We start from the raw sequence: 24,734 nt of genomic DNA, 5'->3' as shown, positions 1-24,734 counted from the left end.
TTCACAATCCTGAATGGGAGGTTGTCATCTAGATGTAATGAGTGAGCATCACTCGAGTGTTTCTTCTAGCTGCCTTTCGCAGAGAATTTGTTTTCAAAATGAAAGACCACAGACGTTTGTAGTCTTATTGCAACGGCAGACCAACAGACACCTGAAGAACGCATTACACTACCAGAAGATCAGCGGTGTCCACTATTGGAAAATGTAGTTGTAATATGTGAGATATACTGGTGTGAAGACTTCTTCATTACGAATATGCACTTCGACAACAGGCTGTAACTCCAAGTGTCATGGTTAAATTGAAATTAGTGGAGTGGCCCTATTCCACTCAAGTTAATAAATTGTGCGAGAAAAAACACCCCAGTTCTATATCTTTTTGTGATCATATCATATGATATTAGTATTGTGCACTAGCAGTCCCCATCAGAATCTTGCGATTTCAGATCATTTCCGTGTGTATAATGAATTGCAGCTGTATTGGCTGCTTATTGCGTGGCATTAACTCAACCACTGAGGCAGATTTTATTGGCGATCACACCAAAACATTGAAAAGGATCAGCGAGTCTGTAGAGCTAACTGTTTTGGCGATTCCGTCTATGGGGGGTTAAGACGTAAGAGATGTCTGGCAGGGATGACACATACAGAAACAGGAGCCATTACCAAGCTTGCACTTTTATTTTGAAAAGCGGCCATTTCACTTCTCCATCCGGTGACGACCATTTAAACGTGAATTTCAGGTTTGCACTCCGTGTAACGGATAGCAGGAAGATAGACATCAGACAGGAACCATGTAACTTAGTTTGAATTTGGACCATTTACGGTTATCCAAGTGATCCAAAAGGGTTGCTAGACTTAAGTTTTCTTTTCACTGATGATACGTAATTACTCTCAGAGTCGTTTTTTGTTAGGTTTTGGTGGCTGTCAGCTTCTGTCGGGCAGCAAACTGTCGCTTTCGAACTAGCCTAGCTACCTCCCGATGTTTCGATTTATTCGTTCTAAATGATTGGTTAGCTTCGATGTAGCGATGTTGGGAGGGATCACAACACCTCATTAAAGGTAAGTTACATAGTTACATAACGGGCTCCTGATAAGTTACCTAATTCAGTTTATTTGGGAACTAACTCGGTGTACGTGGTTAAAGAGATGTAAGTTTAATAAGGTGTTCAAAATGTGCGATTTCAGAAGTATTACAGCTAAGATAACTCATGCTTCTGTCACTCATCTCTCTCTCTCTCTCTCACTCACTCACTCACACACACACACTTACACTTCTACTTCCACTCATAGCCGGTCTCTCCGCCTCCTGTATCAGTTTTTTCCCCCAAACGCTACCTCTTGAGGGAAAAGCCCAGCTGTATCCACGTAATCAAACATGAAGAGGTGACAGTATTGATCTGCTGTACACTGGACCCGGACATATGGCACGGTAAGAATAGCTGCTTCTCACCTTATTTATGGGCTGCTTTTTGAGACTCAATGTACTGCTGGCATAAATGTTTCAGATAAGTGTTGAGTTGTTTTTCAGTACAAGCGTTATGCTACAACCTTTAGTTGCCTGAATGTGATAGATTTATTTGGCAACATGTGGAAATAGGTGTTATCTCAGATTCCCATCCTTGACTTTGTAAAAAAAAAAAAAAAAAAAGATGAATTCTAAACCTGTGGCTGTGAATAAATTAACATCTGAAAAGCTAATATTAACATTGATATGCGTAAAAAAAATCTCAACGTGACTTGCTATTCCTTTCTTTTCCTTTTAGGCTGAGTTTCTCCTGTTGTTTGCCAGGAAGCTGGCGTATCAGTGTGTCCCTACTGTCGCTGGGGTGTATTTCACGGCAGAGGGTACCTCTCCTGCTCCTTTTCACCTCCTCTGCCCTGCTCCTCCTGGGCCTCTACCAAAACGATTTCTTGGGTCCCTCTCACCGAAACAATCGGGTCAACAAGTGAGTGTTGCCTGCGACAAGAAGAGACGGGGGGAGGGGGCTCTTTTATTGAGGGAACAGTTCCCTTCACTACAGTAGTAGCAGTCAGAGGCCTTTAATTTTGTTACTAATGAGCTGCTAATCGGAGTTAGTGGCTTTCTGTAGTACCAGTGATCCCCTGTTTATTTTCATCACCAATATGCCACATGTCATTCCCTGTACTACCCGGATCCGCCTGCCGTTCCTCAGATCCTTGGAATTTTTGAAGAGCAATGACAGGGAATATACCCTGTCCAGGTGACCATCCCAGAAAACAGCTCATTGTGTTTTTAGGGCTTCAGTCACAGATTGTGAATCAAGCAACGGCAACTTAACTAGGCCCCTAAGTGTGTTTGATCTGGAGGATATGTCAGTTTTTCTGTCTGTTTATGTCACAGATACATCTCTATAGTGGAAAACATGGAGGCGACTGACGTGGCAAACCCCGCACTGAACTACGGGATAGTGGTGGACTGTGGCAGCAGTGGATCAAGAGTCTTTGTCTATTACTGGCCTCCCCACAATGGAAATCCCCACACTCTGCTGGACATCCGTCAGATGAGGGACCATGACCGCAATCCAGTGGTCAAAAAGATCAAACCAGGTGAGTAGCAATACAGAGAAAGTATTTTAGAGAGGAAAGTGAAAAAGAAAAGAGTACCCGAAAAATATAGCTTTTGTTGCGAGGTTGCCTTAGATTGATTGCACCTTTCTGAGTCGTAGAGTGTTTTTTTTTTTCCCTTCCATCATTTTTTGTTTTGTTTGTTTGAGCTTTCATGGATGTCTTTGATGATGTGAAGACATATGCCCTTTGATTGCACTGAATCTCTAGTAAAAGCCAGTGCTGTTTGTTTTATGGAGTGTCATGAGTCATCAGCCCATTAGCTTTTAAAGGTCTTTGCTCCAGTGCTTTAGTAAAGCAGCAGTGTGTTAATGTCTTGTTTCATGCTGTTGGGTAGATTTTCTCTCTTGGGCCTTTTGGGTTTTTTTTCGTTTCGAGATTGGAAATCATTAGTCCCAACCTCAGATAAATCTGTCATGCTTTTTCAGACCTTGGATAATATTGTGTTCATGTAAAGCTAAAGTGATGTGTTTTAGTGTATTTGGTGGCTTAAGGTTCCTCAGGGTTTTTTTCTTTCTTTCTTTCTTTTTTTTTTTTTTTAAGGCCTGATCTCTGCTCTTTGTTTTGTTTTGAGCTGTTTCACACCTGCACACCATCTGTGCTTACAGTGTGTCTCCTGGCTAATAAAAGGCACTGAACTTCAAGTTCCCGGCGTCCTGTCAGACGTCTCTGATTAGATATTGTTGATGTGTTCTTACCTAGTGGCACTTTGTACCTTTGAGGGAGATACCGAGCACATGGACTTGAGACTTACGATGACTAATACTCAAGTCCATCCACATTTGGTCTACACACATCCACATCTCCATCTAAAGCAAACCAACCCAAAACTCAGCTCAGATTCACAAAACTGTCGCCAAAATAGGCGTTCCTGTAGTATAATAACGCTACCCTGAAATGTTGATTTGAAGAAGTTGAATTTGGGTTCAATTGTATGAATACTTGTACTGACCTTTAACTGAATGCCTCCCTAGGTATCTCCACTCTAGCACACACCCCAAATAAAGCCAGCGATTACCTCCAGCCTCTCCTGAGTTATGCTGCCGCCCATGTTCCCAAGAACAAACATAAGGAGACTCCACTTTACGTCCTGTGTACAGCAGGGATGAGACTGCTCCCTGAAAGGTAGAGAATCCCGGAAACAAGGGAGAACCAATCCCCTCTTGAGCTTCTCATTCTCAGTGTTGTTATTGCATTATTAATGTTATGTCAGGGTATTTTGAAGCATAATTGGACTTGGACTCTGACTCTTGTGTATTGTCTCTCCAGTCAGCAGGCTGCTATCCTGGAGGACCTCGTAACAGACATCCCTCTGGAGTTTGACTTCCTGTTCTCCAGTTCGCACGCAGAGGTGATTTCTGGGAAACAGGAAGGTGAGAATTCTGGGATACAGGACTTTGTATGCCCTTAATCTTATTGATTTGGTTTTTATGTGTGTAAATGTGTGTATCAATATTGTGTTTGTGTCTCATAGGTGTATATGCATGGATTGGCATTAATTTTGTACTAGGTCGTTTTGACCATGCTGAGGAAGGTGAGTAAGCTCCTTTAAGTCTTGGAAGATTTTACATGTCAACCAGTAATTTAAATTTTCATTTGAATCAGACCATGTCTGATTAATGACCGTTGTGGACATAAATGCTGTCTTCTGGAAGTTGTAATTCATTAATTTCAGCTGGATCAAACAATAAGATATACCTGCTAATCAGCACTGTCTCATTTTAAATCTTTTCAGGGGAAGAGGCAGTCGTAGAAGTGACCACAGGATCACAAAACCAACAACCAATCAGTCGACGGCGTACTGTGGGCATCATTGACATGGGCGGAGCCTCGTTGCAGATAGCATATGAAGTGCCGAGCGCTGTCACCTTCAGCTCATCGGAGGAGGTATTAGAGCATTTATGTAACCACGCTGAGCCCTTTGTACCTCTTCAGCTGTCAGAGGCCAGTTGTTCCTGAATGACGTCAGCATTGACATGTGTTTCTTACATGTCATGTGAGAAGTGTCTCAGTGCTCTGTCCTCAAATCACGTCAGCTAAAAAGCATTGAGAGCTGGCAAGTTTGCAGATGTTTAACTTGTTAGTGATGAATCAGAGAAATTAGTGTTTTTAGATATTCCTCTGATTTGGTTAATAACACTTGCAAAAACTGACACGTGACAAATTATGGTTCTATAATGCTATTACTTATGGATACATTCAATCATGCATGACAAAGTAGGGCCATAAATCGTTGTATGTGGATACAATTCAAGAGGGTTGTTGGAGAGTAGGCCTTACTCTGTCTCTCTGCTGCCACCTGTAGGAGGAAGCTGCTAAGAGCATGTTGGCAGAGTTCAATCTGGGCTGTGACGTGGAACACACAGAGCATGTGTACCGCGTTTACGTCACGACCTTTCTGGGTTTTGGTGGCAACATGGCACGGCAGCGATACGAGGACAACCTGGTCAACAAAACCTTGGCCAAAAGCAGGTATTACAGAAGCGGAGTTGATGCTGCCTTGCTCATTTGTAACCTGTGGCATAAGAAAATGCAAGAAATGTGTGTTTCAAATGTGTCTGAAATCAAAAATGTATACGTGTATTCAGGTTTATTTTCCATCAGCAATTTTTATCAGTGTTTGTTACAACATAGTTAATGACAATACCTGGTCTCTATTTGCTGTGTTCCTTGTGTAGATAGCTAATAGTGTGATGTCTGTTTTTATTATACATTTTAAACTTATACATTACATTTTTTAAATGTAAATAGTTGTTCGCTTCCTGAAGTGTCCTTGTGTTGTATGTTCAGGGTAACAGGGGATCAAACAGGAATGGTGGAGACAACGCCCTACCTGGACCCATGTTTGCCGCTGGATCTGTCTGACAGGGTGGAACGGGGGGGCCAGATGTTGTATCTCCGAGGTCAGGGAGATTGGGCCCAGTGCCAGGACGCAGTGCGTCCGTTCCTGGGCCAGCCCAATGGGACGGTGTCCCTCAAGGGTAAATACCAGGCCCCCATCAATTTTGGAAACAGCGAGTTCTATGGTTTCTCAGAATTTTACTACTGCACAGAGGACGTGCTGCGTATCGGGGGCCAGTATGACAGCCAAAAATATGCTAAAGCTGCTTCGGTGAGCACAGAATTCACATTAAATAGTATACTTTTTTTTTTGTATGTTGAATTGAATGGTTTGTTTAATTGACGTTAATAACCTGCTGCATGAAATCAAACACTTGTCAAGTGAAGTTATGTTGTTATTGATGCACTATTAATCTTATATCATTTCTCTCCTTCTTCCTTTCTGATGCAGAACTATTGTGCCACAAAATGGACAACTCTGAAACAGCGTCTGGACAGCAAGCTGTATTCTACACAGGCCGACATCCATAGATTAAAGTCAGTGGCTTCAGTAACTTCCCAACAAGTACTCATTTGCAAATAACATAATCTCCTACATACGTGGTGTGTATTTTTTATGGTTTACATTGTGCAAAACTTGTGTCTTTTACTCAGATACCAGTGCTTTAAATCAGCCTGGATGTATGAGGTCCTCCATTCCGGCTTCAACTTCCCCAAAGATTACCCTAATCTGAGGACGGCCCAGCTGGTCTACGATAAGGAGGTACAATGGACACTGGGAGCTATCCTCTTCAAAACTCGCTTCCTGCCCCTCAGGTAAGCTTTTCCTGTCGTCGTTCCTGAAGCTCTCTAATACACATTTCAGTGAGCTTCCCACTGTATTAGGTTCACTGTTTTCTTTTAGCATAGCGTTTCCCAGTCCTGTTCCTGGAAGTACATAGCACTGCACGTTTTAGCTCTCTCCCTGCTCTAACACGTCTGAATTAAATTAAACTGCTCTAACACGTCTGAATTAAACCAGTTTCATTATTGAGCCCTTGATTAGCTGATGCTGTTGTGGTAGACCAGAGGGCAATCTAAAACATGCCAGAAGAGCCTTGGGTCCCCAGGAGCAGGAGAACAAACTCCGTTGTTCACGCACGCCGCCGTAAAGGATAGCTGTGAAGGAAGCAATGTTAATTTCTCTTCAAAGTGTAACACATCTTACACAGTTGTGCTGACAGAGTTGTTTTTACGTCCAGTCGATCTCGAGTCGTCTTGTTTTATTTTACATGTTCCACACTGATGTCTTTTTCCATGTTCTCTCTGTGCAGGGACCTGCAACAGGAAACACTGCGGCAGTCACATTCCAGATGGCTGCGTTTCTCCTTCGTGTATAACCACTATCTGTTCTTCGCCTGTATATTTGTGGTCGTGCTGGCAATCATGTTGTATATCTTAAGACTTCGACGTATCCACCAGCGTGAGCAGAGACAGGCCGAGGTACTGGACCTGCTTTGGGTGGAGGAAGGGGAGGCGCTAATTGCGTAACTGAATCGGTTTATTTGTCAGGTGCCAGATATGGGGCGGTGCTTATGTGAGACAGAAGCCAATGACATTCCTTCATTGGCTGAAGGAAAGAAGGCATCTCTCACTCAAAGAAACTGACTTGAAACGATGGTGCGGTCACATTGACACATTCATCCAATTTTTACGGAGACCAGAATGACAGAAACCAAATCAGGGACCATCCAAACATTTAATTTTCATTAGTGTTTAAACGTTTTAATGTACAGCTCCCAAAGTATTGTTTGAAGGACCAAGCCATTTCCTTTGTGGTGTCCCATGTTGGACTTTTGTTGTGTCCTTTTTTTAAACTGGAGTGAAAGGGAGGTGCATTTTTTTTTTTAATTTATGAACGAGCGTCTGGTTTGACTCATGTTGGTTATGAACTCTTCTTTTTGATGTTGATGTCTGTGAAAGTATGGCTGAATGATGTAAAGTCTCCTGTGCGGCAGATAACGCACATTAATTGTAAATGAATGAAAAGTCCAGTTGCATTGGCATCTGAAACACTTGCGTTATTCCAGTTTGCACGGGTCCAGATTTCTTAGCTGTGAGTGTTATTTGGTACTTGTTAGCACTTTAACTGTGAGATTTTCATATAAGAGGTGTTACAAGCACAAGGATCATTTTTTGGTCTGTTACTTACTGATTTCACGTCAGATCAGCGTTTAAACGTGTGGAGAGGCGTTTTGCATTAGTTTTAATGCTAGACATGGGGCCATTAAATATTTTAAAAGTGTTTGTCTGCAATTGTGATATAAATATTGTAAATAATAACTGCATATCCCTTTGTTTACTTGTGTTCTAACCCGTTGTTCTAATGTGAATTTGAAATTAGTGATGCAAAAATATGCTCATTCAAATACGGTTTGAAAACCACCCAGGGACCAATCCAGTGAAAGAGAAAGACTCCACATCTCAGCTGGGAACTGTGTAATGAGAATGAAACAGCTTGTGGAAAAAAGTACTGTGTAAAACTCCAGATCATCACCAACTGGTTTAATAAAACCTGTTTTGGCTCATTTTCACAGTTGTATGAGTGATGTTTATAAGATGTGTTTCCAAAAAGAAAAAAACTTTTTTTCTCCATTATTGTGGAATATCAATGACCGGGTATAGAAATTTATTTTCCAGTACACTCAGATTTTTCCCCTGCGATATTAAGAATGACAGTTAAAATATAGAGTCTTAAATGCAATGCGTTCACTCTCACTCATTCATTGTCCAAGCCGCTTATCCTAATTAGGGTTACGGGGGATGCTGGAGCCTATCCCAGCATTCACTGGGCGAAAGGCAGGGAAACACCCTGGATAGGTCGCCAGTCCATCACAGGTGCAATGAGTTTGTAAGACAAATTTAAAGATGTATAAAGAAGATACAATCACCAACGTTTTTTTTTTTTTAAAAATATACTTTAATACAACAGCTGCATATAAATATTAAAATATACATTATACAGGAGTACAGTACACTCACAGAGGAAAAAAATATTAGGCTTCTATTTGTACGGCACTTTGACTTTTTTTTTTTTTTTCTTTTACCTTGTTGCTTTTTGATGTTTTTGTGTTGTTATTGAGAAAAAGGAGTAATACACAGACATGTTAATGAAAATTGTTTGACCAAAGTGAAAAAAACTGGAGCCTTGAGGGTTGTGAACAGGAAAAAACTCGAGAGAGAAATTACTGATTTTTTTTTTGTAGATAGTCTGGCAACTTGGAATGTTTATTAGAAAGTCATTTCTGCAAAGCTGCATTTTGGGCTGGACCTCGTTTTTTTTTCTATCGTCATCTTCTCTCTCATCGTTAGGACAAGAAAAGGGGGAGAAAAGCATTAATTTGGTTTTAAATCTCTCTGTAATACACAGCTAGAGGCTTCTGAACTCAACAGTGATAATGGACCCAAGGGGAAAAATTCTCAGGTCAAGTTTCTCTATCTAAGCCCTATCCCTTTGAAAGAGGATAGCCGATTACAGGGAGCGGACAATGTAGAAGTATGCGGTTCAGGACAGGCACTGGGGTTATTGTAATCCCAAAAGGATAACCCAACAACAAAGTTGGCTTTTAAGAGCAAACAATTCCTATCCAGTCCGGGGCCAATTCAACCCAAAATAAACTGGTTACCTCTCGAATGACATTTCTTATTTAAAAAAAACAAAAAAACAAAATGCTATGGTAACGGTGAACCTTGCTCTTCTTTCCAAACGTATTACTTGTCAGTTTGCTCATACATTACTATGAATTTGACCGTTTCTATGGTATCAGAGAAAAAGTCATATTGCTACAGGGGAAAAGAAGCACATACCCTAGTTTGAATACTGACCAAAAGCTGCTAGATGAGCAAAATCAAGCCCTTTGCGAGACATTAATGTTTCAACATTAATGTCAAAACCCAAAGTAAATCGTTTGGAGTACGAGAACCCTGGGATATCTGCTCGATGCCCTCTAGAGTCTAACTGAATCTTGGCTCCTAACCAGGAGAGATGAGCGAGAGCACGGTCTTTTCACTGGTTTTCACTGTTTACACCAGATGCCCATTCGTTTGGGAGATAGAGGTGAGCTTGGTTACCTCAGTCCAGTCTAGGAGTAACATAAACACCAGCGTTGAGGGGAAGAGAAGAATTCATCGCCCTTGCCAAAAAAGAACTGGCCTCTTAAACTGTGATATGATCGTCCTTAAAACACCTGCGTATGAATTGATTCCAAAAAAATGGAATCAATTCATTCGTTTAGTCTCCTACAGATGAGGCCTTTGTATATATTTGAGCAGTCTTTGCCTTTGCTGGGGCTGCTGTAACCTTAAACGTTGGATCAGAAAACTGCTTCCAGTTGCCAGCAGTGGACTGGATGACTTCTCTGGCAGTAAAACGTATGAGCAGCGCAGCCTGAGTTAAGACAGAAACATGAGGAGCATTATGGGAAAACGTTTTTTTGGCCTGGGGTGAGGTGACCGCTGTTTCTTTCACGGAAAGCGATCACAGGGTCATTTTGGTGGTGCTGAATTAAGATCTGATGTTTTTGTTTTGTTTTGTTTTGTTGTCCTTCGCATACAGTTTTGACATTGCTTAACGTCTGTTAGACCATACCGGTGCGGTAAACAGACAGCAGCAGCACATGATACTGTAACTTTAATTAGAAAACTCTCTTGCCCTCATGACCTAAGCCCCCATATGTTATTTTTTAATAAGCTTTTACCTCTGTTCGTAATCCTGTAGACATCTGTCTTTGGCATTATATTCTCTCAGGCTTTCTATACTCAGTAGACACAGCACAACAATCTCAGAAAGGAAAGGCCTATGGGATGTGTGGTCCTTGGCCCATAGTTGCAGTACACAAACTGAAGGTACTAAAACTACATCTTCCATGAGGCCTTACAATTAGGCAAACCCTAACACACTATGCTGCGTTTGCTTGACTACACATGTAAGCTGTGTTACCACAATTGATATGCAGTTCAAAGCCACAATGCATTCTACTACTGTTCAAATATGCTGGCATGGTTGACATTAAGTGGAAAAAAAAGCATTATTCTCTGATAGCAAGTACTGTTAAACATTGTTACAAAAAAAATCTGTCACAAACGACACAGCAATGTTATTTTTTTTTTTTTCCAAAAGGTGCACATTTCAATGTTTTTTCCTTAACAATGTGGTCTAGCAGGCCCACTGTTTGTACTTCCAACAGCCCACAATACTCCAGGGCCTGAGGCACTTTGAAAAGGCATCTCTATGATGCCAGCCTAGCAAGAAGAGGGCCTTAGCACCGAATATGGACGAAGACATTTAGAAAACAACCTTTCTGCTACCAACGAAATTAAGCTGCAACAGCCTCTGAATCTAAAGACTGACTTAAAAGGTGCTTGTGTTTTTCTTTTCTTTTTTTTTTCACAAGTAAGTGCAAACAAGTTTATTTGACAGGTTCTGTCTAATTCACTTTCTACTGGACGAATTTCCTCAAACACAATTCAGAGCTTTTTAAGTAAAAAAAAAACAACAAAAAATAACAAAGGTGCTTAAATAAAAAAAATGACCAAATACACGAGGTGTAACTACACCCAGCTTGTTGAGAGAAAAAAAGAGCTAGTTATTGTTCATACGTCTCTACTATTCTTTAAGCGAATACAGCAGAATGCACAACCTCTACAGACAGGGCGTGGTGACAAGTACCACCACTCCGACTATCAACTGTAACCTACCAGTTATACATATATATACACACGTATATATATATATATACACGCACTCAGAACATGTGCACTGGCTATTCACAAATGAGAGATCAACAGAAAGTGTGGAGAAGGCCAGTTCGGTCTGTCCTTCTTTTGTTCTTTCTCTCTACAACTGTATAGTTCCAAATGTAGAAAAAGACAAACGGAACTCTGATTTATCAATAACACAGTGCATCCATATGCCTCTCAGCACACTTTTATGATTATCGAGTCTTAAACTGAGACTATTTCAAAAACTCGACAAGGTTTTACTGACCTCTTTAAGAGGGAGATCCTTCTAATCTCTCCTTCAAATCTGTCCTTCAACATTTTTGGCAAAATACTTCAGCTAATCCACTGAAAATCTGCTTTTATTATTTAAGATAATTGATGAATGATGTAAGGGAGACATTGAACAAGGTCAGGAAGAGTTACTGGAAACAACTTAGGGGATTCATTTTGGGGCGAACATTTTTCTTTGGTTGATTTCGGTTTCTGGTGCTTTTTTTTTTTTTTTGTCTGTCTCTCTTTCAGTGAACGTCTTCAGGTCGAAACTCCTGACCTCAAGTGCAGTCAAACTGCAGAAGTTTCTAGAATCATCATTCAATCAACCATCCACAGGATTGCAGCATTGTATCTATGTATTACACCTGGTAACACACTTCTTAGCACTGAACAGCTGAGTCTACCCTGATGATTACAAAACACTAGAAATCCTCCTTTCTTTCAGTATACACATGCTCCCGTAACACGTTTATCTTCCATTTCACAAATTTACAGTGTCAGTCTAATAGACAGTTAGTTTAAGTGTTTTGAGATTTTTAAGTCAACACAATTCTAGCATTCTCCTATTTTCAGACCAATAACAAGCTTGACGTTTGTATCCTATAAGAAGTATTTGACCGAGTCGCTCACAAAGTTGCGTTATTTCCTGTTCTCTATTTCGGAACATTACGTAGGAACCAGGCGAATATTCAGTCAGTAAAAATCAGAGGAAACTTTGGCTTCCCAGTGCAGTGGACACATCCATATTAGCATATTCTCTACTTCACATATTATGCTCCTAGTTTTCAACATGTATCTGTACAGTTTTCAGTTCCTCCTAGGTACTCACATGCCTTTTTACGTGATCTCAAATACAGCTACGACTAATCCATACAGCTATAGCTCTGAATAAAACCACTATTACACAAATATCTAACCGAGACATTAGCACATCAGTTTGACATCTTGTTTCTCCTCAAAGAGCCTCATGCCCATGGCCGACCTCCGCTAACGACCACGAAGAACAGTGCAGTGTCTATTTTTAGGCACAATGGGATACAAATACAGCATGGAGGAGGGAGAGATAAACCAGGCATACACATACACACACACACACACACACACACATGCATACTCACACACACCTGCAGCAGCTAGCCTATGGGGAGCAGCCACAGCAGAGAAGGACAGATACTGCTACTAAAGACTTAGGGGAAGTGGGGTAGAGTGGGGTGTTTCATTAGTTATTAAAACAGTCTCTGTGTAAACACCCCACCTTCACCCCCCCACCACATACTATTCCTCCTTCTCTGACTGGGAGAGAGTGTTTAAAAGGACAGGTTAGCAAGTTGAAAAAAAAACAAAACAAAAATAAAAACAAACAAACAAAAAAACCCGGACAGTATCGGGCAGAAGGACGGTCAGACAGTTTGCTCGTCTTTGTGGCTTTCCTTCCCAGTCTCACTCCCGGCACTGACCTCCAGAATCCTCTGAACAAACTCTTTGGTCCGTCCTGCTACCAAGGGACCTGAGAAATGCACACATAATTCAGCGTCTTCCGTTAGAAGCAGAGAATTGTCTTACTGTCCATACCGTGCTGTCACTCACCGCTGGACTCTCTCAGGATGTCCTCCAGCCTTTTTGTCATCCCTCTGTCATCTCCATCTTCTTCCTCACCGCTCTCCACCCGCTGACGAATCACCTCCTTTATACGCAACAGTGCCCCTAGCAGGTTATCTAAAAGAAAAATTACCACTTTATTATGGACAGCATTTTGCACTCAACACTTAAAGATGAGTAAAATACCAGTAATGAACTGACAGGTGGGCCATTGTAATCCTAGGCACATTTTTAGCAATCAGCTCCCAGTACAACTGTATATTCTATGAGAGCATATACATATGCATGCGGAGAACTGCCTTAGTTTGCCTCGCAGGGATGTAGTCATGAACAGAGCGATAGCAGCACTAGGACTGGCAATCATCAAATTCCCAAGAGAGGTTAAGCAGATACCTGTGGTACAAAACGGGGTATATGATAAGTAAAAACAGTGCTATTACGCTGCGTTTTAACCGAACGCAGCGCGAAATTTACGAGTGACGCGAATGCATGAAAAGTCAGTGGCAGGAGGCGAAGGGGTGGAGTAAATCACTGCGAAACTGCGAGCGACGCAAAATGGACAAAATGAGCGTTCGCTTCAGTTAAGAAATGTTCAGCTCCAGCGAAAATTTCGCCTGGCCAAAGCCAATCATCTTCGAGTAGGGCTAGAAGCCACGTCCCCTTCACAGAAATCTCATCAGTCAAGATGGAGGACGAGCTAATCGCGTGTAATCTGATTGGTGTAATCAAAAATGGTTGCTGTGACGTGGTGTGAAAGTCAGTTATTCATTTTTTTTGGCAAGCCATGAAACCAGTGCGAAACTAAAACGCAGCTTTAGTGGAGGATAGTGTATATGGAGATGTCTAAAACAGTATGGGCTAAAACTTGAGGTAATTAAAAGTTAAAAAAAGAGATTAAAAGAGCTTTTGATTCAACTGTTTTTTTTGTAACAATCTTTACCCGTCCCCTCATGTACATGTTGTTAGCTCTCAGTTCATTCTGCTCTATGCTGCCCAATCAGAGAGAGTGAGCTTCCAAGGAAGGACAGTACCCAATGGGCAGTAACAGTTAAGTACACGTGTAAAACACGCACACGCGCACACACACAAGTGTGAGGACGAGGTCAGGCTTTTTAAAACTGGCCAGGTTCCAGACTCCAGACTTTGAAGTTGCCCTCCACAGTTAATCACTAATTACTCCAGGGACATGTCTAAAGAGAACACAGTGAGTAGACAGGGCCATTCCAGGTTAAACTGGTGCTACACATAGCATCTCATCCCAAAATGTAATCATCTACCAATTTATAGCATGCACATCACATGAAAGGAACCACAGAAGTTTTCCTGTATACATGTATCAGTCAAGTAACACCAGAAATCTCCACCATGGGTCACTTGAGTATACATCAGTAACCCAGAATGGTCAGTGGTATGCAAACAGATCTTTTGCTCAAAGGAGAGCTGTCTGTCAACACGACTAATAATAAGGTTTGTGCACACAAGGAAACATTACTGGGCAAGCATTCAAGCTTGCTCAATGTCATTTGGTGGCCTGCATACCTTTTGGTGCATTTTTCTACAGAATGTAAATGATGTGTGATGATCAAATTCTTCTTATTATTTTTTTCATTTTTTTGTTTCTTTCTTTTTTTTTTTTTTTTTGCACAGAAATATATTTTGAAAACGAGGATGAAATTTCAGTTACCCAGAGGCTGTAAGCACGAATCATCAATCAAATCTATTCAAGAATCTGAATCTGAAAACATCCTCTAGAAAAAAATAAACATGTTATACATAATCTCTGATTAAATGGTAGCAGCATTCTGGCTGAGAAAACTAAATAAATAAATAAATAAACTCCTCTCAATTCCTTAAGCTTGGCCCTGTGAAAAGGAAGTGGAATTCTCAGAACATTCCAAGAGACAAAAGCCGTGGAATTCCAGCAGGTTAGCCGGTTGCCCGGGGAAACTGACCGTATTCCTGGTTGAGTCCCCATAGTTTGATCTTATTAGCTTCATGCTGTGCTTTCTTCTTCAAGCGACAAGCTCTGAAACACACAGAAAACATTCAACCGTCAGAAAGCGAACTTGTAAAGTTGAGGCAAACGCTGTAACTGATACTTAAAAATATTCTCACTCCAGACACAGAGACTGAAGAGACAAAGACATACGCTATGTGTAAGAGGAAAGAAATCAGCAAGGGAATACCTAGAAATGTGAAATGTGTTTTTATTGCACAAGAAAAGTAGCTGTGACTTTCTAAAGCACAACCAGGGATAACTGAGAAGACAGTTATCTGTATGCTACAGCTCCCCCAAAGGGTCTCAGATTGGTCAGTAACACACTGAATCTACCAAGTACCTTTACTGAGTCTAAAGGTCAGATTATTTTAAAAACATGTAGTGTGTAAGTGTTGTTAAAGAACTTCTTAAAGCAAAAGCCCTCTGTAATCCCCCATGGCCCTTTCTAACCTTTCAGTTTACATACAGACTTAGAACATGTGCTCTGGCTATCCAGAATATCTTTTTTCTTTTCTTTTTCTGTTCCAGGCAGCATGGATAAGAGATTGTCAGTTATCAGTGGCAAAAGGAGAGAAAAATAAAGTTCCACTTATAGGTTAGTTCTCTTCCAGGACATATTCCCCTTGAGTTCTCATCAAACTAATGCACTCGAGTCAGCAGCAGGTTCGACCGCTCTGCTCTGTATGTGTGAAACAGAAGTGAAAGCACTCTTTCATCTCATCCTCGCTATTGCTTGCTATCTCTCTCTCTCTCTCTCTCTCTCTCTTTTTCTCTCTCTCTAATAAGTGATTTTACTGGAAAGACATTAAAACAAACGCCACAGTTTTCTAAAGTATTACTCTTAACAAAATCGCCGCCATTAATAACACTGTTAACAGACTAATGGCAAGACTGACAACCAACAGTCAGACTGGAAGTAATTACAAATATGCGCTACTACTATTACTTCTAGCAGAACTGTTACTACTGGAATTAATGATAATCTCTCTACCTGGAGGCCAGTTTGTTCTTCTCCTTTCGGGAGCGGGCTCTGGCCACCACAGGAAGGTCATTAACCGGGCCCATTCCATCGATGGCGGCGTTGAGTTTTTGGAGCTGCTCCCCAATGTTGTGAAGCTTCTGTGGGTTCGGCGTCAGGTCACTGGCGTCTGTCTTTCGGGCTTTGCGCCGTCCCTTCTTCCCTGAGGAAAGTGTTAATGCAATGCTCAACTGACACACATGCAAATAAAACGTAGGTTTAAACTGCACAGGAAATTGTGTGGGTGTCTTGGATTGTGTTTCTCTTGAAGAGAAATATGAGAATATTTAAAGCAGTTGTTGTTGGATTCCCGCTGAGGACACTAACTGTTTGAGTCTAGGCTTGAAACTAAGCCTTGAAATGCATCAAATAAAAAAAAAAAGCATCTAAACAGAGTGAAAACAAAATCCTCTTGCTCCACTATTCTAGACAACTATATCACTAAGCGCCGTATGTTGGATACTGAGTGCAATTCAGCTTACACTTTACATTACAATGAGTACTTACTGAGAGAAAAGCTTACATCATGAATAAACAGAATTCAACAACAGTGTAAATATCACAACACAACAAGCATTGACTGCTCTAGTTATTAGATAAACCCATTATAATATAGTCTATTGTGTTATTTTTTTTTTCTGTTCTGCTGTGTAAATATCCTCTTTAGGTTTTGCTCTCAAACTATTGTATCACTCAGTCACAAAAGTGGCGAACAAACAGTTTCAATCTCCTAAGTTGCTAAGTTCCTCGGGCCCTGTCAGTCTTCACTTGTTTATGCTAATGCCTTGATATTAACGACTCAGTAGAAGGCACTTGGCGGTACGGTATTCCATCAGACTATGAAATATTTTAAATATAAATGTTACTGAAATGAACAGCGCCGGACCTACCAAACACTTCACGTCATCATAAATAGGACTGTTATGAAAAACAAAAGAAGCGGTTGCTGGGGTAATACGAGTTACTGGGGGGGGGGGGGGGGGGGGGGGGGGCACATTACAGGGTACTTGGAAGGCAGCACACATTTTGGAGAGCTGGTTAGAGTGCGTTCAGTAGAGTGCTTGGAAGGATGCTCATAGCACAGGATACTTACTGAGTAAGACTCGCATCGTATAAGGTATTTGCCAGGTTGCCCACTTAAGAGGATGCTTGGTAAGGTGCAAGCTTACCCTCTCTGCGGTACAGGGTGCTTGGCAGGGTGCTGGAGCTCCACGACAGGGACCACCGGACCTCTCCTCCCGTATGCTTCTTGGTGGCAGACTCACGGGCGTGGCGGTACTCCCAGAAACACCGGCGTTTCTGAGGCCGTTCACCAGCGCGCCTCTCGACCTCCACTTCTGCACAGTTACACCAGTGTATACCAGTGAGTGCTTAAACCACACACATATATATTTACATCTGCACGGTTACACCAGTGTATACCAGTGAGTGCTTAAACCACACACATATATATTTACATCTGCATGGTTATACCAGTGTATACCAGTGAGTGCTTAAACCACACACATATATATATTTACATCTGCACGGTTATACCAGTGTATACCAGTGAGTGCTTAAACCACACACACATATATATTTACATCTGCACGGTTACACCAGTGTATACCAGTGAGTGCTTAAACCACACACACATATATATTTACATCTGCACAGTTACACCAGTGTATACCAGTGAGTGCTTAAACCACACACATATATATTTACATCTGCACAGTTACACCAGTGTATACCAGTGAGTGCTTAAACCACACACATATATATTTACATCTGCACGGTTACACCAGTGTATACCAGTGAGTGCTTAAACCACAAACATATATATTTACATCTGCACGGTTATACCAGTGTATACCAGTGAGTGCTTAAACCACACACATATACATATTTACATCTGCATGGTTATACCAGTGTATACCAGTGAGTGCTTAAACCACACACACATATATATTTACATCGGCATGGTTATACCAGTGTATACCAGTGAGTGCTTAAACCACACACATATATATTTACATCTGCATGGTTACACCAGTGTATACCAGTGAGTGCTTAAACCACACACATATATATTTACATCTGCATGGTTACACCAGTGTATACCAGTGAGTGCTTAAACCACACACATATATATTTACATCTGCATGGTTACACCAGTGTATACCAGTGAGTGCTTAAACCACACACATATATATTTACATCTGCATGGTTACACCAGTGTATACCAGTGAGTGCTTAAACCACACACATATATATTTACATCGGCATGGTTACACCAGTGTATACCAGTGAGTGCTTAAACCACACACATATATATTTACATCTGCATGGTTATACCAGTGTATACCAGTGAGTGCTTAAACCACACACATATATATTTACATCTGCATGGTTACACCAGTGTATACCAGTGAGTGCTTAAACCACGCAAAAATATATATACATCTGCATGGTTACACCAGTGTATACTAGTGAATGCTTAAACCACACATACATATATTTGGATATTTACACACAGATATACTGTGCATGACAGCTGTAGATGTGCACACGTGAACACACACACTGCTGTGCGTGCACACACAAACAACCCCTCTGTACATACATACACACACACACCAACACACGCATATATACTCCTCTGTAATCACAAAAGCACACTTCAATGCACACACACATACATATACACACACGCGCACATACACACACGCACACATACACAAAAAAATATAAATGTAAAAACCACACAGATACAGAGACCTTATTGCTTCCTTCCTTACAAACCCACACACACAAACATCCGCTAAACACTGCACCAAAACCTTTCATTCTCTTTCAGTCTTCAAGCTGCAGTCTCCCAACAACATACACACACCACGCGGTCTCTTATTTCACTCTGACAAAGGAAAACCCACTAAGACATGCCAGTCAAAAAAGTACTTTTGTCATGTGCAGTGACCAGCAAGAATTGCACATGGTGGGATAATGGAGCCCACACAGCTTTTATTGTGGCTGTGTTTCTCCAGAGAGGAACAACACAGAGAGAGAGAGAGAACAACAAGAGAGCCAAAAACATCATGTAAAGGCACACATATCAAAAAACCAGTTATCAATATATGGTTTTGCATTGGTCATGCCAGCTACATATCTTTCACATCACAGCTGAGGGCCTACAAGTCACAGTCATTTAGAAAGATGTACACAAACTCAACACCGGCAATATGTACTTTGCAAACTGACTGCATTTTCTTGTTCCACATCACTGCCATAGGACATTTATTATTCATAAGGAGCTATAAAAAGGTTGTTGTGAGATTCTGTGTGCCCATGGCAATTAGTATGTCTTTGAACGCTGTTCCTCTCCTCGGTCAAAGATTCACTTCCAAGTTTTCATGACCACACAGAACACAGGTGATGTTTCTATGGCAACATGGAATACTAGTGACCTTTCTATGACCCTGTGGCATATCTGTGATGTTTCTAAGCACACATGGACTGCCAATAATCTTTCTATGGTCACAAAGAGCATCAGCACTCACCACATTCTGTTCCAGATGAACTGGAGTGCTCTGCCTCTATCGTGGTCTCCTCTCCACAGTCCTCCTCGTCCAACTCTTCCTCTTCCTCCTCCTCCTCCTCATCTTCCTCCTCTCTGCTCTCCTCTTTCTTTTCTGCCTCCACCATCCTGTCCTCTCCCTCTTCTCCCTCAGTCTCACTGTCTGACCCCTGGTTAGATCCTGAAGGTCGCTCACCTTGGAGGGAGTAGTTGTGCTCCTCACTGCAGTGCTCCACAGCTGAGGTAGCAACCTCTGAGACCTCAGTGACCTGGTACACTTCCACTACAGGGGCAACAGATCCAGCTGTTGTGACCTGCTGACCTCCACACATTGTTTTTCCTGTTGCCATGGTAACTGCCACTGTTAGCGTCTCCACTGCTGTGGTCATGCTTTTTAGGGCAGGGTTGGGTTCAAAGGCCAAGGGGTCCGACGTGGTCTGTATACTGGCACGCCTTGGTGGCAGCGGTGGGTCATCTTCACGGAAAACCCCCCAGCGCCCCATTAGGACTGGCTCCTCTGTGCTTGCTGGCTCCCCCTGTAGGCCCACTTTGGCATAGCGTGTGATCTCATCCAGGGCGGACACATCCCAGCGCTCATGCTGCAGGTCCTCGCCGAAGCCATCATCCACCAGGTCACTCAGCAATTCAAAAGGCCGTTTCCGTGGCGACGCCGGGGAGCCCAGCATCAGGACCACACTCTGCTGAAAGAAAAGGAAGAATCAGAGAGGACTCAGGGAATGTCATCTGTTATGAGCACAGATGCAAAAGGAATTGATTAAACACAGATTACACGTCCTGATGATGGATACACACACACAGAGAACCACACTAAAAACTCAGTCATCCAATACAAAGGTGGCCAAGCTTCCTCCAAGAGCTCTACCCTCATGCAGGATTTTGATTCAACAGACTTGGAGTCGATTCCAGGACAAAGCTTAGCTGGCCCTGGATGAAATTTATCATGAACAATTCTGCATATGGGTGTTTTCCATCAATAAATTGGGGCTGACTATCCTTTTGTATGCAGCATGTACTCATAACAATATATGCTCAGCCCTACGAAGCAAGGGGTTTTTGCTGACTTCAGATATGATAATCTACATGCAGAATGAATGCAGGCTTTGAACACCATAATGAAAAAAAAGGTAGAACTTGGAACCATGACTGTCTCACCTGGTCATGGTCTGTCCTACCGCCCAGGGGAGAGGCAGCAGAGGGGTAGGGGCTCAGTAGATAACGCTGGGTCCCATAGGCCTCGCCAAACACAGGCTCCATCTCACTCAAACCCGGCTATCGTCCAGCAGAAACACACACAGACACAGACACACACACACACACACACACAGTGATTCAGATAAAGTGTCTCCAAACCTCTAATCACAGCAGCACAATCTGCTTTCGCAGAACAAACTTTGACTATCTGTTGTTTGGTGCACTGAGTGGCCACTTCATTAGGTCCAACTCCCTTTTCCATAAAAGACATAGCACTAAGAGTCCGTCAGCGTTTCACATATGCAAACCCATACTAACACCTGAAAGGCAGATACCAGGGGTTCTTTTGTGTGTGCACAACTAAGAAGGAAAAATCACCAGACAAAACAAGTAAGGGAAACAGCATGAGTGTGTCTAAAAAGGTGACCCTGTTCGGCTTTAAGCCCTTGTCAGGCTCATAAAACTAGTGTAATAAATTACATATGGTCCAACATCAACCCACTAATAACCCCCCTCATCCCCCATCCCCAAAGGAAAAGCCATCCAGCCAACAGCAGTCTTGCAGTCAGACTAAGCTTACAGATGAAAGAGGCAGATGGAGACTTACACGACTTTAGTGGTTTAAAGAGATGGACAACAGTCGGTCATCCAACAGCTGAAAACAACAGTGTTGCCCAAAATGGCAGATTAGAATGCCTGGCCACTCAATGAACACCGGTTACATTTATTTATTTGGCTTGTACTCTGATCCAGAGAAAACATTTATTTATTATCATGCCTCAATGTTGTACGCCTCTCTAGCAACCTTGGTCTTAAGCACTCAGCCCAAGGACAAATTGACAGATAGCTGTTATGCTTGTCATTCAGACCTACAACACTCTGGGCTGTTGCTGGACTATTTCCCTCACCAATCAGCCACTATCACCAACACCGCTCATGCTATTCATTACTAATCCCACAACAACTAAAAAAATAAACACTTTCCAAACAAAATATCTGTTAAAAGTATAATACATTTAAAATGTCACAGCAATTATTTGATAGCAGTCCGATATACTTGACATTACAATAACTTCATATTTAAATGATCGTATCTACAATAGGTAGATCATCTCAAAGATTTTTCAGAGCACAAAGTATTGATTTGCTGTGCTTACCTGAGGCATACCCAGCGCAGTGGTGTTCGGAGGTTGTCACGGTGCTAGTGATGCGCTCCGCAACAACAGGACCAACACGGCGACGGGATTTGAGGCGGACAGACGGGAGGGCGAGCGGAGAGGGTGCAAGTCGGACAGGGTCTCCTTGGGCGAATCACGGTACCAATGAACCATCTGAACCGTTCCGTTTGGAGGTCAGAGTTCACATCGAGAGTTCTCACATGGCGATAAACCTTAGCTCCTATCGATTAAGACCGTACACAGCAGGCCGTAAATCCATCACGATCTACGGATGACAGAGTATTTACACACGTTTGATTTAAAATGCGTAATGACACAAATAACCATGAGGAAGAGGAGGCAAAAGGGTCCTTAACATTCTGTGTGCCAAGAAGCCAAGGTGCCGTACTTAAACAGGCTAAGTCACTATGACAGGTGGGACAACTGACACAGAATCTTGCGCGGTAAAAGATAAATAGCAAACTTGATCAACTCACATAATCTCAGAAAGGCTTGTTGCAAAGCATTTTTAAACAATGACGAAAACCCCGATTTAATCTTTTTAAAATGATCATTTATAATGAAGTCAAATCTCAGAAAATCCCACCGCTGGAGAGTCAGTGATTATAACAGATCTCGCCAGTGCCCGGGATTTCTTGCCGTTGGCGAACGCTCCAGAGCTCACATCACAAAACGGTTCATCATCCTCTGACCTGTATGTGTGTACGCAGTGTGCTACAGCGGACGCCGAGAGGTGTGAAACCCAGGGAGATTTGTAATTTAGGTCAACAAAATGATGTTCTAAATTTTTTCTATTTTTGTTTGTTAAACATTTGCAAAACATCACATTTAAGGTCTTAGAGGCTAACCATGTGAAGAGACACGCTGACAATTTCTGTTTCTTTTTGGGTACAAGTAAAAGCAAAGACTGCATTTGTATGGACGCCTACACAGAGACAGCTTGGGGAGAACGTCTGGGAAATCAATTTCACAAATTAAGACACCCAACGCTATGTCTGGGAAATCAATTTGACAAATTAAGAAATTTGATGCTCTTTCTTGTCTCATCCTCTCGTGACGCAATAAGTGCTAATGTAGCTGACCAAAACAACAGGAATAATGTTTTGGTGTGCATATAATAACACACACACATATATATATATAGAGAGAGAGAGAGAGAGAGAGGGGGAGAGGGAGAGAAGGGGGGATATGGTTATACACCTTACTATATATATATATATATATATAGTATCACTCAGCGACGTAGTGCACATCTGCGTAGACTTTTTTCTTGTAGGCTATCCGAATCAGACATCGCTGCATATAAATACTAACTACACCTAATGGGTCCAATGAAAATAAAAATCATCTGAAATCATCACTTTAGAAACATCTTCGACACCAAGGCGATCTAATTGCGAGGAGGGATTATCTGACAAACAAAGATGAGGAACCGTCGAGTGGGTGTTATGGCAGTGTCCCGCATGGTATACAAGCACACGACCCTCAAACCCAAGGTTGAGCTCGCAAGACATTTCACAATCTCCAAAAATGACGAAACAGTGCACAGAATGAATCAATGTTGTAATAAGTGTACAAGTCTTGCTGTATAGCTCGCTTTTCGCCGACACTAGGCTTCAAAATAATCTGGCAGACATGCAGTATTAAAATTTGGGGCGCAGCTGGCATAGCGACCGGATGTCCATTATTAATTGTTAATTCAGCACGAAAGCAAGAATTGACAACGGGTGGAGTAGACCTCTAGCTTCTATACAGTTGTATAGTTTATGTCCATAATATCACAATCTGTTTTAATGCGATTTAGAATTCGATCAGGAAGTTAGCCTACCTTTCCCCCTTTTAGTCCTTCTCCACCTGTGAATGCCACACACTTCAGTGACAGTTAATAGCGAAAGTTGCAAGGCTTTGAGAAATTATGCGTCTCTGTCAAGATGACGCTCTTTCACGAAATATCCAGTCAAAATCATCAAAGACGCGTGTGATGAGATGCAAGGCAACCTCTGAGATCTAACTTGAGTAAATTAGAAAGCTATTTAAACTGGCTTGCCAGCTACCTTATTAGGTGCCGTCAGGATCCTTTGAAAGATTTCTCGAGACAAGCGCAAGGTTACCCCGGAGTAAAATGTCTGCCTTGGCCGATTCGATGATGAATTGAAACGCAGCGTCATGTAAAACAATAACCCAACAGTGATTACTGACCCCACGGCAAACAAATTATTTATCCCACATAAAGGAAGTTAGTTTTAAACAGCTGGTATTGAGCCAGTCCACGACGAATAAAAGGGACATGTAAACAACAAATAATATCACATAACATATTAGGCTCCTGCACGGTTAGAAGGCAAAGAACTTCCTGATACGAATAATGTTCGTATTACAAAGAGAGCCGTATAATCTGATGACACCATTCTGTGTCGCCGAGTCAAAAAAGTTGCTGGGAAATGTCAATGGAAGTGACTATCCCCCTTACCTCTGACATGGTGTCGCCCAAATGACATCACAATTAAAAAAGAAAAAACTACTTTCTATTCGGTGGAATGATAACAACTTCAGCTTTCGTTTGATTTTTTGGAGAGGGAGTGGACGTGTGCGGTGGGCCGAAAAATATTTTTATGTTTAAGACAGAGTTGTGCTTGATAACACTGTTGGTTAAAAATAATGTTAACCAGTGGTCAACACAGCAAAACTCCTGATGTGTAAATGGAAAGTGTGTCA

The 24,734-nt window shown here is 41.8% G+C and overlaps 2 protein-coding genes across 3 annotated transcripts; one reads left to right on the top strand and one right to left on the bottom strand.

Moving 5' to 3' along the window:
* The first annotated feature begins 769 nt into the window (after positions 1-769).
* LOC115818188 (ectonucleoside triphosphate diphosphohydrolase 7-like) lies at positions 770-7,991 on the top strand. Its single transcript, XM_030781498.1, has 13 exons — positions 770-1,056; positions 1,288-1,426; positions 1,761-1,943; positions 2,360-2,565; positions 3,558-3,708; positions 3,853-3,956; positions 4,058-4,117; positions 4,319-4,470; positions 4,889-5,055; positions 5,374-5,695; positions 5,876-5,961; positions 6,079-6,240; positions 6,738-7,991. The coding sequence occupies exons 2-13, from the start codon at positions 1,419-1,421 to the stop codon at positions 6,952-6,954; spliced, it is 1,818 nt and encodes a 605-aa protein (XP_030637358.1). The 5' UTR covers positions 770-1,056; positions 1,288-1,418; the 3' UTR covers positions 6,955-7,991.
* Positions 7,992-11,394: 3,403 nt separating this feature from the next.
* Positions 11,395-24,223, bottom strand: LOC115818195 (CREB3 regulatory factor-like). Of its 2 annotated transcripts, none has more exons than XM_030781510.1 (9): positions 24,074-24,223; positions 21,999-22,284; positions 20,803-20,919; positions 19,613-20,330; positions 17,243-17,410; positions 16,047-16,236; positions 15,009-15,082; positions 13,045-13,173; positions 11,395-12,964 (listed from the first exon to the last, which is right to left on the bottom strand). In XM_030781510.1, exons 2-9 carry the CDS (start codon positions 22,005-22,007, stop codon positions 12,858-12,860), a joined length of 1,512 nt encoding a protein of 503 aa, XP_030637370.1. In that variant the 5' UTR covers positions 22,008-22,284; positions 24,074-24,223; the 3' UTR covers positions 11,395-12,857. The 2 variants fall into 2 exon arrangements, with proteins under 2 accessions (XP_030637370.1, XP_030637371.1); XM_030781511.1 differs by having other exon boundaries at positions 19,613-20,327.
* Between the last annotated feature and the right edge of the window lie 511 nt (positions 24,224-24,734).

This window comes from Chanos chanos, chromosome 8 (genome assembly GCF_902362185.1).
Source record: "Chanos chanos chromosome 8, fChaCha1.1, whole genome shotgun sequence".
Classification (NCBI taxonomy): Eukaryota; Metazoa; Chordata; class Actinopteri; order Gonorynchiformes; family Chanidae; genus Chanos; species Chanos chanos.
This window is presented reverse-complemented; position numbering and strand designations above follow the sequence as displayed.